Genomic DNA, 16,654 nt, shown 5'->3' with positions numbered 1-16,654 from the left:
CTAAGTAATTAAAAGGTTATGTAAAAAAAATAATTAATTTTAGTATATACAACATTTTAACATGTATATAGGGATGCGGCCTTTAGCTCGTTCAATGAGTGATTTTGTTTAGTTAACATGAAAGGTTACTTGATGATAATTTTATCTTAAAATTATAAGAAAAAAGAATGCATATAAACAACTTTAAGCTCTAATGCAATACAAATTAAAAACATAGGTGTCCAGTGTGGTGCTAACTAATAACATATTTTGTTGTCACGAGTTTCATCACATTTCTATATGATTATATATGGAAAAAAAATCTATTAAAGAAAGATAAATCTTTTAAATAAATTTTAGTATTTTAAAAAATAATTCTTAACTCCGACTAAATATATCATGAGCTCACCTGAAAAAAATTGCTACATTCTTAACAATGACAGGATAATTAAGGGATAAGTAACTCAGATTTCAAATTCTGCAAAAATGATTTAAGGGCAAAATATATTTTTGGTGTATTTGTAATTTCTAAAGTTCAGTTTTAGTTTTTCTAAAAAAATATTAATCATTTTTGTCCCTCTAATTTTCAAATGTCCGTTTTTCATTTTAAGCATTATTTAAAACCTTTTTAATTTCTCTATAAAGCACTATTTAAAGCATTATGAAAGATGATGCATTTTAAATTTAAAGGATAAAAAAGGGATAACTCAAAAGTAAAAGGACGAAAAATGGACAATTTGTTTTAATGGGACGACTGAAATTAAACTTTAAAAGTTTTGAAGGATAAAAACATATATTTTTACCCATAAGTTATTTTCTTATATATGCATGAATCAGGATGGATCATGAAGTCATCAACAACTAATGTAAAATTTGTCCATATATTAAATATCGATAACTTATGACAGATATTGTATGTTAAGGCTAGGTTGTTACCTAAAAATGATGCATTATGTGACTCGATAGTATTAAATGAGTTAAAATGTCCGAATTCTCAAAGGTTTGGTCGTTTGGAGCATGTTTGGAACCTTGGAGTTGGATGCCAATAGTCTTGCTAGAGTAGCTTCTCATTCCCATTATGAGGGATGCCATGGGTTGTTCACATTTTTTCTGGACCACACGAGTAAATTGAAGAAATTACTTAAGCTGTGTAAAGATTAGATCTCTAGAATATTAGTACTTTCACAAGTAAATTTATGAAAATGATGAACACCATAATTTGTAAAAGAATTAATATTATGTATCTTTAAGAAACTAAATGGGTAGCAGAAAAAGCCAAGGAGTTAGACACAAAACTGGTTTCACTTTCACCATTCGGTTTCAACATTCAGACTTCATCAAAGAGAACATGAATATCACTCTTGCAACCCTCTTCGTATGATAAGTGGTACCATTGTTTTATTTTATCTTATCTATAAAACATAAATTTAGTACTAAAAATTAACACCACCCGCCGAATTTGATCCACATATTAAAAAATAATAAACTTAATCCAAAATAGCTGACTTATCTCTAAGATTCTCTTTCTTTTCACTTAACCTTTGAGTTACCAGTTATGATAACTAACTACACTTTGAATATGTTAAGGTTTCTTTTTCTAATTAAAAAATATACTTTGATGGAATACAAAATGTCACTAGAATAACTGGTATTGGACTTAATTTTTTTAGATTTTTAGATTCAAATTTTGTGAATGAAAAAAATATGATTAAAAAGGAATACTTTACTAAAAGTGATTAGTTATAATTTTTTAATAATTAATTATTGATAAAATTAGTGAGTATTTTATATTAATAACATGATAATAAAAAAATAGCATATAAAATTGTGAAGTTTCAATATTAGAGGCTAAAATTACAAATGATTATTAATTTTTGGATTATTTTTGTAATTTTAAATTAAAAATAATCAGTAATTATAAATTTAGATACTAATGTTATTTTTTAAGGGGTCATTTTGAAATGTTTTAAAACAAGTTAAAATAAGGTTTTTACTCATAAATTAATTAAAAGTAGAGGTTAAGGTTTCCACTCACAAAAAAGAAAGGATTCCATGTTTCACCGTTCATTCTTTTCATAATTGGTGAACGTTTCTTACCATCCTTCAGAAAGCCCAGGATATATTCCAAACTGTTCACAGTACTACCACCAATTTAGTTCCAGTGAAGAATGTGATATAAAATTGATTGAGTAATTAGAAAAAAAAAAGATAGGAAGAAAAAGATCACGAATTCAATTCCTTTATAAACAAAAACTAACAAATTAACAATTAATATTTATTGATAAAAAAATTCCATTGAGTTGAACAGCACCTAAAGGGTCCTTTTTTCACTTATTTTTATACCCTCCCCTAGCTAGAAGACAAAGCACACAAACTAAAGTGACGTAGTGATCAAACGTAGGCATACGGCAGATTTACATGACCACAATGGAAATGTACAATTTATAAACCACTTTAACTTCCACAACCCAAATCAATGACTTGAACACAATTCTACACGCAGCAGCCTAAAGCACTAATATACAAAGACAATATAAATACTCTAATTCTGAGGAATATACTAATCTATAAAATAGTTCATACGTACGTTAAGGACTCGAGTACACAATAAGCTCCTGGTACGATTAACAAAGTGTTTTCACTTACAAGTCTAAAAAGAAATCCACAGGGTACGAGTATATCAGAAGAGAAACAGTCAACAAAAAGTAGAATACATCCTATAAGAATATACAATTTCGCTACAGATTGAAGCAACATAACTTGTTCTGATAACAAATATTTACAGGTTTTGATGCCAAAAGGATTGCCATCTTGATATATCTGTAAAGGCCGTTGGTTTTAGAATTGCTCACAGACAAAGCATGCAAAAAATATCTAATTGACCAATTTGTTGCTCCTGGATTCTTGAGCACAATTCCTCATTCCATATGACTGTTTTTTAGTTAGACTACCATGTATGCCATGTATGCTCAACACTCAATGACGGAAAGTCTTCACAACCTTCTCTATCTGTCGCCGGCATAGAGGACAATTGGTCAAGTGTGAAGAACAAGTTGTACAGCAGCACATATGCCCACACCTGACAACATAACATAGACCTTAGGGGCTTTTAAATAGGGTATGGAATTAAATAGATAACTCTACTTTAGTGGCCTTGAACATCTTAGTCTGGGAGGTTGCAGCAGGCATATATAGACAGTGTGCGTATAATATAGGGTCTTGCTAACAGAAATAATTTTGGCCACCAAACATTGCTTTGAATTATTTGGGATGAATAAGAATTTTCTCTTCATGTTTAATATAGTTAATAAAGATCATAACGAAGAAATGGCTGAGATAATTTATATTGATGGAAAATATAACAAAATTGTGGAAGTTTTCTTGTAATTCTCAGTGCTACTGATTTTATAGTAGCCAGTTGTTGTATTCAGAGAAACATATAACTGACTAAGCATTGACTACAGAATAAAAAAGAGGATGGGATTGATAGCTTACGGAACAAAAACAGCATTATATTCCTGCTCAAGGCATATTACACACAAATCTGGCATTAAGCGATCCTTTTTAACACCATCTGATAAGCCGTCAGCCTTTTCAACTGAGAAAGAATCACAAATTATGGTAACTATTGAAACAGGCATTGCAAACATAAATATAATTGAGCCATAAACAATTTACCATCATTATTTTGTCCCGACTTCTTAGCAGCTGCAGCAAGAACCCTGAATAAAATTGTTCAGACTGATTATAAGACAGAGGTGCAGGCGAATATTGACTAGTGGATTAATATAGGCCATACTTCTCATTAAACTTGAGAGATGAACTCTTTTTCATTAAAACAAAGTTGTATCACTCTTTTCCTAATTAAAAAACTTTCAACGGTACCTTCTTTGAAGTTCGCTGCGACGCCGTCTTTCCAATATGTACCGAATAGCATGCTTGGCTATCAGATAAGCACCAAACACTGTCAAGCCCATAGAAGCATACTTATACCACCTAAATAAGAAAATTTAGTCAATAAAAAAAAAAACTGGTACACCAAAACACTTAATAGGCATCCAGACATTTGTAAAGTAACCTTGCCCATTTCCCCAGATTTGCAATTAGTTGATCAATTGTTTTGGGAGAGACATAAAATGGCCCTTTGTGGGGTCGCTGAATTCGAAAAGCCCCAACATCATCTTTAGCAGCCTGATGATACATTTTAAAAATGAAATTAAAAAAAAAAGTTGATAATTGAAAATAGAAAGGAAGAATTCGAATAAAAATAGAAATTGCAATCCCTTTTTCTTTGGAACATAGTTTCTTATTCTTATAATATGCTGTGGTGCATTTGATTTTGTGAGAAACAACAATGACTATGATCAGAGTTAGATAACTTGTAATTTAGAGTTCATCTCACTTCAAATGTACCAAATAATCAAATCTACAAGAAGCTTTTCCAATCTAAAATTTAAATCATGAGTATTCAAGTCATCAGATTAAAATCACAGAAGCATGTGTTTAATGAAATGATTGTTCCAGCAAGTAGCAGGGGAAATATTACTCTTGTTATATCTTGTAACATTACCTATATATACTCTGCAACACTGCTAATTATAATGAAATTCAGTAGAATACGGCACTATTGAGAAAGTAACTAGGCATATTCTTGAAATTAATTACATTACCTCACCAACAACAGTCAAGGAAGTTCCAACTGGAAGTACCCGTTCAATTCTCTTGACTCCAAGCATCTGAAAACATGGTCTCAATTATGTCAGTTTACAAAATAAGCAGCTTAATGCTTCTATTTTTCTTTTATTTTTGCAGGGAGAGGGGAGCAGAAGGATTGGATGGATGCGAACACTCGCACCTTGAGACCTTGCAGATAATCCAAAGTTCCACGTACAAGTGAGCGACCCGACTCTTCAAATGCCTCACTTCCAACAGGTAATGCAAAACCAGCAGCACCCCGAGCTCCAACCACATGCACACGATCAGTCCCATCATCCTATTATATAAAAGACAGAGGCACCATGATCCTACATATTTACTTCAAGTGAATTTGGTTTTCATGCAGAGAACATATATTTATCAACAATAATAATATTTGGCAGTGGGAGGGGAGTGTTCACTTAATAAGCTTAAATATTGACTCTAAAAAGCAAATATCCCTTCAGTCTGATAATAGATAATCAATAATAATTATAATTTAGTAAGAAAAAAAAATCTATTAGAGGAACAGAGGCAAACTGCACACCAGATACCAAGGAACCTCTTTACTCATTGATAGCATCAAAGCAGAATCTTGTATCCAGGAACCAGCATCATTGTGTTTAAGAAAATGTTGCTCTGCCTAAAAGGAAAATTGTAAAAACAGGTTCAATATTAATCACAACGGTAAGAGGACATAAGCAATGTCCTTATAAAATGAAGATATTAATGCTTTATGTCTACATACTGTTTCTTCAACTATTACACCTCTTAAACCACTGAACTCGCAGTTAATTGGGGTTTCAGAGCTAACTCTTCCAGAAATTGTAACAATCAAGGGTAATATTTCTGCATCTAATAGTTGAGCTGAAAAGTAAGGAATCCCAAGCATGATCAGAAACCATAACCACATAGACTGTATCACAAATTATCAAGTAGTAGACTCTAGTGCAATGAAAGAACATATAACTTCGTCTATTCAGCATCATAGAAATGTACATCAATTATGTTTTAATAGGAAGTACTACTCATTGGAATACATAATTACAAGGAGGCCAGTAGCATATGGATCGTGTCTAAGCTTAAAATGAATGTGAAATGCAAAACTCGTTGATACTAAAATGATAACTAGAAAGTATCTTGCAACAAACAAGCAGCAAGAAGGGTGAATATATCATGACAAATGATTATCAGCAAGCCAAATAAGGCCAATCTTGGGCAACTAACACTTTCTAGCCAGAAACCAACAACATTTGGCCCCTGGAAGCTACTATTAAAAAATCAAACACGCTTAATTAAGAAAATGCTACAATACCAAATTCAGCTAAAAATTGTAAGGAATGATTTATAACTTTCTACAACCAGTTTCACTACCAATCTTTCTTGTAAATAGCCCCACGAGACAGCTGAAACAATTCTATTAGAATTTCGGTTTGAGCCAAACTAAACCCTTAAAGGCTAGCTCATGGGGTAAGAGTTGTATCTCACTTATATACACTATATCACCAGTCAAGTGGGATATCCAACAGCTGGCTAGGAGAGGCCCAACAAGCATGTGGTTTGATAATAGTCCGATAGTGTGAGGCCTGATAGGGTTTAATAACAACTGCTAACATAGATTCTGATACCATCTTAGAATTTGAGTTTGGACCAAACTCAACCCCAAGTTCATGCCGCAAGAGTTCCCCCACCCCCTTTTATATACACTATTTTAACCATATCACTAGTCAATGTAGGATTTCCAACAAAGCCGATTGGTCATTGGTAAAAAAAAAAACTAGATACAATTATATCCCCGGTTATTTATGAAATAACAGCATGCATTTGAAGATCAGTAATTCAAATCATGTTATTCAAAGCAACAATAGTGCAATTTAAACTTGCACAAGTATAGAATACAATAGACAGGAAGCATAAACCAAGTGTGGGGACAGTAGAGGCTTCAGCTCCCGAAAAAGACACAAACCTAGTTCCTTCAACTGGTTGACCCTTGTAACGGATTTAAGAATTTCAGCATCCCTGTACCCATAAAAAAAAAAGAGGAACTTTCTATATGTATGTTGTTCTAGAATGGCAAAAACGTGATTCAATTATTTGAAGTGGAAGCGATGGATGTATACCTGCCACTGCTTCTGCCGAGAAGGTAAAGAGCAGCGGCACTCAAACAGCAACTGAGGCCACCCCAAGGAATCATCTTCGTGCGTCCAAAAATACACTAAGCGCCCAAACCCATTGCTTCAATTCAAAAATATCAAAAAAGGGAATTGGGGTTGCCAAATCAATCTATGATTTGATTGCTTTTGTGTTGGGTCTCTCGCGAAAGTTCCTTTATTAATTTCATGTACGTAAAAAAGAGAGAATTAGATGCAAAGAGTAAAGTGAAGGAAAAGGGCAAAAGAACAGGATAGTGTGTCGTGCGTGCTATGCGGTCCTTCCTTTCCAACCTCATAAAATCATTAACATTCTCTTCCCTCAAATTCTTGTGGTGCTCTATTAGCATTAACTTTTGGACTTAAAAGATTATTTCAAAAATCAATTATTGCTTTTATAATTAAAAATCTGTGTCTCTCTAAAAATTTAAAATAATAAAAAAAGAAATTAAATACAATTAATTAAAAAAGTGACCGTTTAAAAAAATTGAATGAATAAGAAGTGACTTAAGAATAAAATTGTCTAATAAAATATAGAAACCAAATGGGTGATATTATCTTTATTATTAGACTTTAGATAAATTGATAAAAAAATATTTTTAAAATAATTTAATTTGGATAAGATAAAACAATCAACTTATTATATTATTTCTTGTCATTTAATAATAAGATATAAACAAAGTGTATTTTGTTTTTGAAGAAAAGTAAAAGGTATATTAATCATTAAGTTTTTGCATATTTTAAATTATTCTGAAATTTATTGAAGAGATATTGATTTATTTCTCATGTAAGTGGATATATTTATAAGCCAATTAATAAGTCGTATTTATTAGTGAGAAAAACTATCCATTATATTATAAATGGTATCATTAAATATGATTGCTATTTAAAACGTTTAACTTTGAATATTCTTTAAATGAAATTTAAATTTATGATATATTTAACTGTTTTTATTATTTATATGAATTAATTAAGTCTTTTTTTCTATAAAAAATGAAGGCAATAATAGAAAAGGTAAATTATTTTTGTTGGGACAAGTTTATCGACTTTTTTAAGTAAAAAATAATAATCAACTTATGATAAAAATAAAATATAGCAATTAAATTTTGAAATAAGTGGTTGCAATAAATTGTATAATTGTATAATTCTGTACTAACAAAAAAAAAATGCGATATGAACATTTTTAATGCAGTCATTATATGTTTTATTATAAGTTACTGTCCACGATTGATAAATACAATAAAAGGGGCATAGCATTTTCTCCTCCTCTTTTGGCTGGTACCTGAAATTCCATGCCTAGTTGTTTTATTTCCTTGTCGGAAATGTATGGAGAAATAGAGTGCCACAAACACAAATGCATGAGTGAATAATGTTACAGAATACAGACTTACATGTGGTTGTAGTTGTACTGTATTGTCGGTTCAATGTTTCACAAAATCTGTGTTTATCCATACATGTTAACATATGCAGGCATGCAGCTATACAATTTTTTTTTGTTCAACTACACCTCTTTTTTATTTTATTTTTTTTATCCGTAGGAATTAAAAACAGTATTAAGAGGTTTCTAACAACTAATCAACTGAACTAAAATTAAAAGAAATCCACAAAACATACTGCAGTTTCACTTAAAACATGATGCCACTTTGCCATCCAATGGAAATGGAAATTTATAGTATAATTTGCAGACATAAATTAATTTTTCTTTAACATCAATTCTTTCAGAATCAATATTACCAAAGTTTCAACTCCACTGACTTCGGCCACTTTTCGTAAATTCTAGATTTTAGCTACAAAAAAGAATCAAAGTTTTTCATGTTTCAGTAGCATATCTTAGATCAAAGATTACTGCTATATGTGATGAATATTAGTGGCACTAGCATTACAGCATGCGTTAATCTTTTGCAGAGATAATCCATGCGCTGATACCAAGCAACAATTTCACCAAAACAGTATTTCATCGCAAAATTTTACATTACACTTTACAATTTGTCTTACCGCCCTAATGCCAAGCATACGAGTATGTTGCTTGCTTTGTTTATTAAAATGAGGTACTAACCATACCGTAAGTACACCATCCAAGTGCTGATCAAGCCAATCATCCACAATCTTGTGCTTCCAACATCAAGCAAAGGTTCATTTGGTTTGAAACCAAGATTGCTTTGTATCACATCCCCAAAAGACATGGCCATGGACATCCAACTGATCAGGTATAATGGTTGTTCCAATGTGTGGCCTTGCGAAGCTTACAGCTCTTCAAACTCAACGTGATCATGTCCTTAGAGGTAGTGCTCAAGCTAACCTTAGCACTGCCACTGCTAGCAACGTGGCGGCTCTGAAGTAAACCTCTCTTAGGCTCTTATCGACCTTTTGAATCATTTCCTCATCTTTCAGTCCAAGCTTTCCTGTATTCTTGTTCATGCTGACAATTGTATCCCTTAGCTTATTAACTGCCCAAGAAAGCCAAACCAGACCAAATCCAAACCCAGTGTTGAGGAGCTTATACGCACAAAAGGAAACCCCCCTTCCACAAGCTAGCTTACAGATCACAGATAGCAGGACAGCAAGGCCAGTACCAGCAATACCAGCAGAAAATTGTGTGAGGAGCTCAGGAAGCTCAGGGCCAGATTTCTTCAGTGAGAGAATTGCGGTTTTCCGTTGTCGCCTCTTGTCAACCATTAGGGACAGAAGGCTCTCACATGCATGTAAGTAGTTCTTCTTGAATAGATCCCTCTCTCTGGCTACTTTCTTGTTCTTCTTTTGTGATGGCTTGACTTTGACTTTCTCAGGACTGTTAAGCAAAAGAAAAGCAACAACATAATATGTTTATTGAGCAAGAAATTAATATGGCCATTGTATGCTTAGTAGATGAGACTATCCACAACCAGAGAGAGAAACGGTCAGCATAAATGAAAGCAATAATGCAGCCCAACTATAAAACATAACTCTTCAATGTCATGATGTTGGAAAACTATATATATTTAATATTGCATTAAAATAAATTTTACAAGAAGATAATTCTTCCTCATTAGACGCCTATTAAGAAAATCAGTTAGTAGATGGATTATTCACATAGGCCATAGCATGGGAGAAATGCATAGCAGTGATGAAAAGCCCTCAGACCAAAGTTGCATTTATTTTATAGAGAACTTTATGATTATGAACTATTATTTGCATAAAAGTAACCTCCTAGACAAGCATATTTTGCATATCCCAAAGTAAGGAATGAAGCCAATTTTCAGGGAGAGCATATTTTGCATACCTCTTTAAAGGAACAGTCAATGTAGAATGAATATCCAATGTGGAGGAAAGACTTGTAACTTCTACTTCATTGATACTCATCCTGTCCATAGAGATTTTCAGCAAAAGTCAGTTGCTTGATATGACAATTAACAAACAAAAATAGATTGTTAAATATGGGGATTTAAAAGCTTATTACTGAAGTATATACAGATGGCACATGTGCCTTTATTAAATTAGTATAAAAAACCAATTTTTTTAAGAAAATCTAAGCTCACACACATGTGGAGGGAACAAGTGAAGAAGGAAGTTTGTCTTCCCATTGACCAAATTTTAAGCTATCTTAAATGAAAGCATCCCAAACTAATAGCAGTCCCTCCAATACAAGTGTAACAAGAGGCAAGTAATTCTTCAGAGTGACAGAAATATGTACTTCATTTTTATTTGATCATATGGTATACTTCATTTAAGTGCTTTTGTTTTTTGTTTTCCAATCAAATTCAAATTTCACCTTGGTAACCAATGTCAACCATTATTACATGGATTACCAGCTTGAAACTCCAATTTTAGTTAGAGAACAATATCAAAAGTACCTAATGAACTACACATAAGTGTAGTTTGTACATTAACTATGCTAGATACACAAGGCAATCCATTATCAATTTTGCACATTTATTGATACAATTCTTCAACTAGTTGTCATGAATGCAAAACAACAGAGTTGACAATGTTAAGGCTAAATCATGCAGATCGCAAAGACTCCTGTATCTGCCAATGCATTAGCAAAGAAACGCATTTGAAAACATATATTTTCCAAGCTTTTAAATTTGACATCGAAAATCTAATTAAATCTGACTTAATCCATAGCTTGACAGTCTTTACACACACAAAAATGTCAACTAAATTTTGTTCTACTCTGAAAATGTAATTCTAAGTGACCAGAACAGTTAGAATTTCATGTGATCAATTGAGTCCTAAACAGCTCCACAAATTTATACCTGCTGAAGTGCGGAACAAGCATAGATTGTTTTTCACCCTTACGTAATAAGTATGAGTCAGCAACTACAGAAAGAAGATCTTTCATCTCAATTGCAGTGCCCATAAAAGTGACTTGACCATCTGGATGAACTGTAATCTTTGAACTAAAGGCTGAATCTTGAAAAATATCGAGCAAAAGCTTCGGGATAAAGAATTTGCTTTTTGGGATAAGAGGTGTCAATGGTTTTTGAGGTTCATCAATGCCTGGCAATTGTAAACCCATCAAGTCAGACAACAAAGATATATGTACTCCACCTATCCCAGCTTCAGCACTCTCAGACATGATACACTGCAAAATTTTATCGTGCTCACTGCATTGTTCAACGATGCCAAAGCCAAAATCTACTGGGCTTGGATAGGTTTCTGCCACAAAAAATAAGTGAAATTACTTAGTAAGACACAGCAGAGAACACAAATTTAATAGCATTAAGTCATTAAACATTCATCACAGAAGTAAATAAAAGCTCAATAATCAAATCTACCATCTGCTCACCAATTACTTACATCATTCTAGAAACTAGCGATGCATCATATCTGAGAAACAAAACCAACCTTCACTGATTAGGCATTACCATAGCCTTTTTGGTCATTGGATTTAACATTTCACCACTAAATTAACATGTGAAAGAAAGAGGCATAATCAATACACAAGAGACACACACATGTTGTCCATAACAGTATAAGCTGAGAGAAATGACAAATAATGAAGAAATTATTGTAATTGGGTTCACATTCAATGATCCATGTGGATGGGTTCCAATCCCTCCCTTGACTAGTAGCCTTGCTTGGCAGCCATCTCTTTCCAAGGAGATACATTGTTGCTTAGAGGCTAGTTGAATAGCATCCTTTTAAGGTAGGATGAAAAAAGTTCTTGGAGGTAAATTCTCCACTTGCCACTCTTAGATATCAAGTTTGTTGCTGACACCTTGATTTCCATTCTTGGAATACCTTGTCCTTACAAATTACAACCATAGCACTAAAAAAACACAAATTAATACTGTTCAACCTACAGCAAACTATAGGTTTACATCCACCAACAAAACATAGCGAAAATTCACTATGATCAATGAAAATTACAAGGAGCAATCTCTCTACTCTTGAATCCTGATCCCAATACACCCAAATCCTCAGAGTTGCCAGGATTTATTACAGTCTATGGTCTAATCAAACTACTGATTACAACATATATGAAAAATTCCTTGACTGGTTGCACCGCATGATTGTCTGTCAGATGGGTTCAAGATGCCCATGATAGCCATACTTACATACAAGCCTTTTACAACAAAACTGAAAGTGTATTTGCAGGATTATTAGTTATTACATCACTAACAAATAGAACATAAGTGATGTAACTAGGAGCTAGACAAAATGGAACCGAGAAACCAAACATGCAACATTGAAGAAAGAGTTAACAATCAAATGGCTGGATCAAATACACAATTCATTCAGCTGCCTGCACACCTTGGACATCAATGAGCATAGGCCTTTGAGTCGACAAGTTCATGTTGACAATCTGATTAGAATTGAACCACTCTTTCTGGGACTTGCTAGACTCCTCGAATGGATTTAGGGAGGACCCATATCTGATAATTTCTAGTTTCAATACAGGAGAAGGCAATAATGGTTTACAACCCTGTCTTACACAAAAATTCGAGGTAAAAACCAAAGTTAGGTAATTATAAAATGATGAATTACTCAAACAACCATAACCAATTAAGCATGCTAAACTATCTTGATTTCAGAATTTCAATACAACATCAATAGTGAAAGAAAAGGTAACAATGTCAACTCCAAATTCCAGCTGTGCTCCATAGACCATGCTCCAATTTTAAGGAAACCAATTCATTAATACTAACAAATTGTTGAAATATGGATAATACATCATAAAAACATTTTTTTTTATACCAAATTTGATAGAAGGGCAGCACCCCAATACTACCGGGTAGGGTGTCAATGGCATGCTAAGGCTGCCAACAGAGACCCACCTAAAAGATTACTGCATAGGTCCGAACCGCAAGCAGTCCTACCCAATTGCAGATATTCAATTAGCCCCTAGGCACCAAGGGATCTCCCTGGCGAGCATTGCTACCATGCGGGAAAAGTGACCTCTGGGAGATTCGAATACACACCCATGAAGAAAGTAAGACTTAGTACCGAATCCTTAACCACCTGTGACAATCCGTGTTTGCATCAAAAAAACCTTTGACACCATAAACAAGTTGCTACCACCAAATCAAAAACCAGATTTTTTTTTACCTTGGTAATGGTGCAGCCAACCATGGCCAGCTCTTGCTGCAAAGAAAGTCCGGGAGGGCATCCATGAGAAGCCATCAAACACAGCTTCTGCAGCATTTTTTTTTTTTGTATTGAGAAGAAACGAGGTTTTGGAAACCAAAACTCCTCTCCTTTCGTGGCTCTGTTACAAGCCCATCGACTTATCCCTACCTGGTCCTCAAATCCGAAAGATTTTCCGCAATCTGAATCTTTGAGTGGTACCAAAAAATTTAAAATATAAAAATAAAAAGTGGTTTTATGTGATCCATTTGTTCAACCCGCTAACTTCCGAAACTGTAGGGATCAACGGCACGGTGGGATGAGAAAATCCAGGTTGTCTTCTTGGCCTCGGACTAGGACTTGTTGGATGGTTTGTTCCCGTGTGTCCTCGGTCTCTCCTACTCTATCGTTTAAGATTCATCTCAACCGTTTATTCTTTTTCGCTTATATATCCGAATCGTTAACATCATGTGATAATTGAGTTGTGGATGTCCGAGATCCACGTGTCATAATTTTACGTGCCCTACCCAGCTCCTGACGGCACACATCCACCAGTTGTTTCCTCGAAAAACTCTCCTCGTTGGACCCCGTTCTTGTACGCTTGCTCTTCTTTTTTGCAAGTTGATAATTGAGGGAATTAATTTAATTTTTTTTTTTTGCTGAGAGAATTAATTTAATTTAATTTGATGTAAAAACTTTTATACTCGTTTTATAATATTAAATGCTTTAAAATTAAATTATTGATGCAAGGATATTAATAGAATATAGGTTCGTTGTCAACGTGAATTAAGACAGATGTTTAAGAATCCTTATCAAACTTTCACATTCTCTCTGGATTCAAATTTTCTTGTTGTTCCTTTTTTTTGTTGCTTGGTAGACAACCTTCGTCAAGAAGATTTCTTCACGCATAAGGATTAATTGTCTATAATTAGGTGGAATTATTTGTGATTTGAAGTGAGTCTTTGTTGATAATCCCATTATGTCATTGGTGTCTTACATGATAGTAGATGGTTATGGTTGAATTGAATAAGATTTGTGAAATTTTTTTATTTTATTCAATCAATTTTAATTGTTCTAGATTTTGTTTAATTTAAGTTTATCTGAATTAATTTGATTATAATTAGATTGGATTGAATTAGTTTATTGGATTTATTGTTAAAATAAAATAGAAACATTTAATATATATATATATATATATATAAAAAAAATAAAGGTGATTTTAATAGTATGCAATTTAGTACATTAACTACAATTATTTTTAACTATTAGTCTAATATGATGATGCTTCATTTTAAGTTAAATCATGTCTTATATTCCATCCGTTCTAAAAGTGTTGCATTTGCAAAAAAAGTTGATCCAAAATAAGTGTTATGTTAGTTTTTCAATTTATTATTAATTTTTTTCCTACTAATACTCTAAAAAGTAACATTATAATTTTTCAATGTAATTTAAGAATAAGATTGATTTTGTAACTATTCTCTTTTATTTATATATTAGTTTCTTTTGTCTGTGTAAAATAATTTAGGATGATTCTTATTTTGATATTAAAGAAATATTATAATTATAGTAATGATTGACCAATAGTTTTCAAATGAAAAAAATAAAAATAAAATTCAGCAGGGTAATCAGATGAATTGGTTTCGATTAGATTTTCAAAAGTGAAATATTATACCTTATCCAAACTCACCAAATTTTCAATTTTTCAATCTAATACAAAACAATCCAATTTTTCAAGGTTCGGATTAGTTAAAATTCACATTGAATTAGTCCAAATCTTTTGTCTTGGAAATGTGTTCTTGTTCTATCATTTTTTTTAACAAAAAAATAGTAAGTTACTTATTATCTTAAGAATTAGTTATATAATAATCATATAAATAAGAGATCAACGTACAATAATTTAATATTTTTAATCAATAAATGAGTTTTTATGAAATTACATCTTTTTTAATGACTTAAATATATATTTTATCTGTTAGATTTAGGTCGTTTTTGTTTTTGTCTCCCAAATTTAAAATTGTTTTTTTTTTCTTTTATTATAATGAAAGTGTTATTTTTAGTCTTCTTGACTAATTTTTGGTAGTTTAGATGCACATAATTTGTGGTAATTTTTATTGGATGAGAGATTAAAAAGAAAAATTTTCAAAAATTATTAACTAAAAAACAAAGTTAAATTTGAAAGATAAAAAGCAAATGTGACATAAATTTAAGAGAAAAAAAAAAAAACATATTTTAATCTTATTGAATAACTTGGCCTTAACCTATGATCTTTATCCCCTCATCCTCTTGTTAGCATTACCAACATGATATCAAACCATACCTTTTGTCATCCACAACCGTGATGAAGACATCTTCCGCCACCCCACACTTAAAACCAATGATGATGCCTTCTTGAGGCTATGCATCAATGTTTAAACTCACTTGAGGTTGATTCGTACCATCAAAATATATTTGTGATTACCATTGACGCTATGCGCTTCCGCCTACTCCACCACTCAAGGTTGATTTCTGCCATGGAAACATATATGCAATTTCTCCACTGATCATAATATTTTTCAAATTATATACAATAGTACTACCTCATTTTTCTTAAATATAATAAACAAATATAATATTTTTTAAATGTATTAATTGTAAATTTTCTACTATACTCTTATTTATTATAAAGTTATCTCATTAATAATATATAAAAAATCATTTACCAATTGTTTGGTTGTGTTTAAATACATGAGAATAGGAAAGAAAGACACAAAAGAAAGAAGTTCTCACATGTGGTGGTTTGGTTGCAAAGTTGCGTAACTTTTTTGAAAAAAAAAAAATCATGGGACCCACAATTTTTTATCCTCTCTCAATTGAGCGGATTGGCGAAGAAATTCGCAGTTCATTCAACTTTCCCGTGTTGCCCTTCTGACACTCCTTGTGAGTTGTGAAACTGATATTCTTTCTCATATTATTTTCATCTTCCAATAATAACATGTGAGCATTGAGCAATAACCCAATAATGACGTGCAAAAAGTTTTTTTTTTTTACAGATACAAAAAGCTTTAAAAAAGGATAAAAATGTTTTTTTATTCGATATTAATTATTTTTTTAAGTTAAATTATACTTTTGTTTTTTTCAATTTCTCAATTTGATTTATTACAACATTTGCGATTTTAATTGGTTGGTTGGCTCCGGAAAAGGGTGAGAATGGAGGATTGCCTTGAGGGTCCTCACTTATGATGTACATGTCTAAAAATGATTTTATTAAGATGTAAATGTGATTATTGTTTAATTAAACTGAG

General features: G+C 32.3%; 2 protein-coding genes across 3 annotated transcripts; both read right to left on the bottom strand.

The window, feature by feature from the left end:
- Positions 1-2,580: 2,580 nt before the first annotated feature.
- On the bottom strand, positions 2,581-7,157 carry LOC100800734 (E3 ubiquitin-protein ligase SP1). Its single transcript, XM_003518885.5, has 11 exons — positions 6,795-7,157; positions 6,641-6,693; positions 5,423-5,541; positions 5,222-5,317; positions 4,835-4,972; positions 4,650-4,715; positions 4,058-4,170; positions 3,865-3,975; positions 3,658-3,701; positions 3,475-3,577; positions 2,581-3,058 (listed from the first exon to the last, which is right to left on the bottom strand). The coding sequence occupies exons 1-11, from the start codon at positions 6,866-6,868 to the stop codon at positions 2,956-2,958; spliced, it is 1,020 nt and encodes a 339-aa protein (XP_003518933.1). The 5' UTR covers positions 6,869-7,157; the 3' UTR covers positions 2,581-2,955.
- Positions 7,158-8,677: 1,520 nt separating this feature from the next.
- Positions 8,678-13,594, bottom strand: LOC100800200 (uncharacterized). 2 transcript variants are annotated; one of them, NM_001289349.2, is made up of 5 exons: positions 13,356-13,594; positions 12,561-12,732; positions 11,060-11,462; positions 10,084-10,164; positions 8,678-9,612 (listed from the first exon to the last, which is right to left on the bottom strand). In NM_001289349.2, exons 1-5 carry the CDS (start codon positions 13,449-13,451, stop codon positions 9,114-9,116), a joined length of 1,251 nt encoding a protein of 416 aa, NP_001276278.2. In that variant the 5' UTR covers positions 13,452-13,594; the 3' UTR covers positions 8,678-9,113. The 2 variants fall into 2 exon arrangements, with proteins under 2 accessions (NP_001276278.2, XP_040862186.1); XM_041006252.1 differs by lacking the exon at positions 13,356-13,594 and adding an exon at positions 13,085-13,251.
- Between the last annotated feature and the right edge of the window lie 3,060 nt (positions 13,595-16,654).

This window comes from Glycine max, chromosome 2 (assembly GCF_000004515.6).
Source record: "Glycine max cultivar Williams 82 chromosome 2, Glycine_max_v4.0, whole genome shotgun sequence".
NCBI lineage: Eukaryota > Viridiplantae > Streptophyta > Magnoliopsida > Fabales > Fabaceae > Glycine > Glycine max.
The sequence above is the reverse complement of the archived record's forward strand: the minus strand, read 5'-3'. Positions and strand labels throughout refer to the sequence as shown.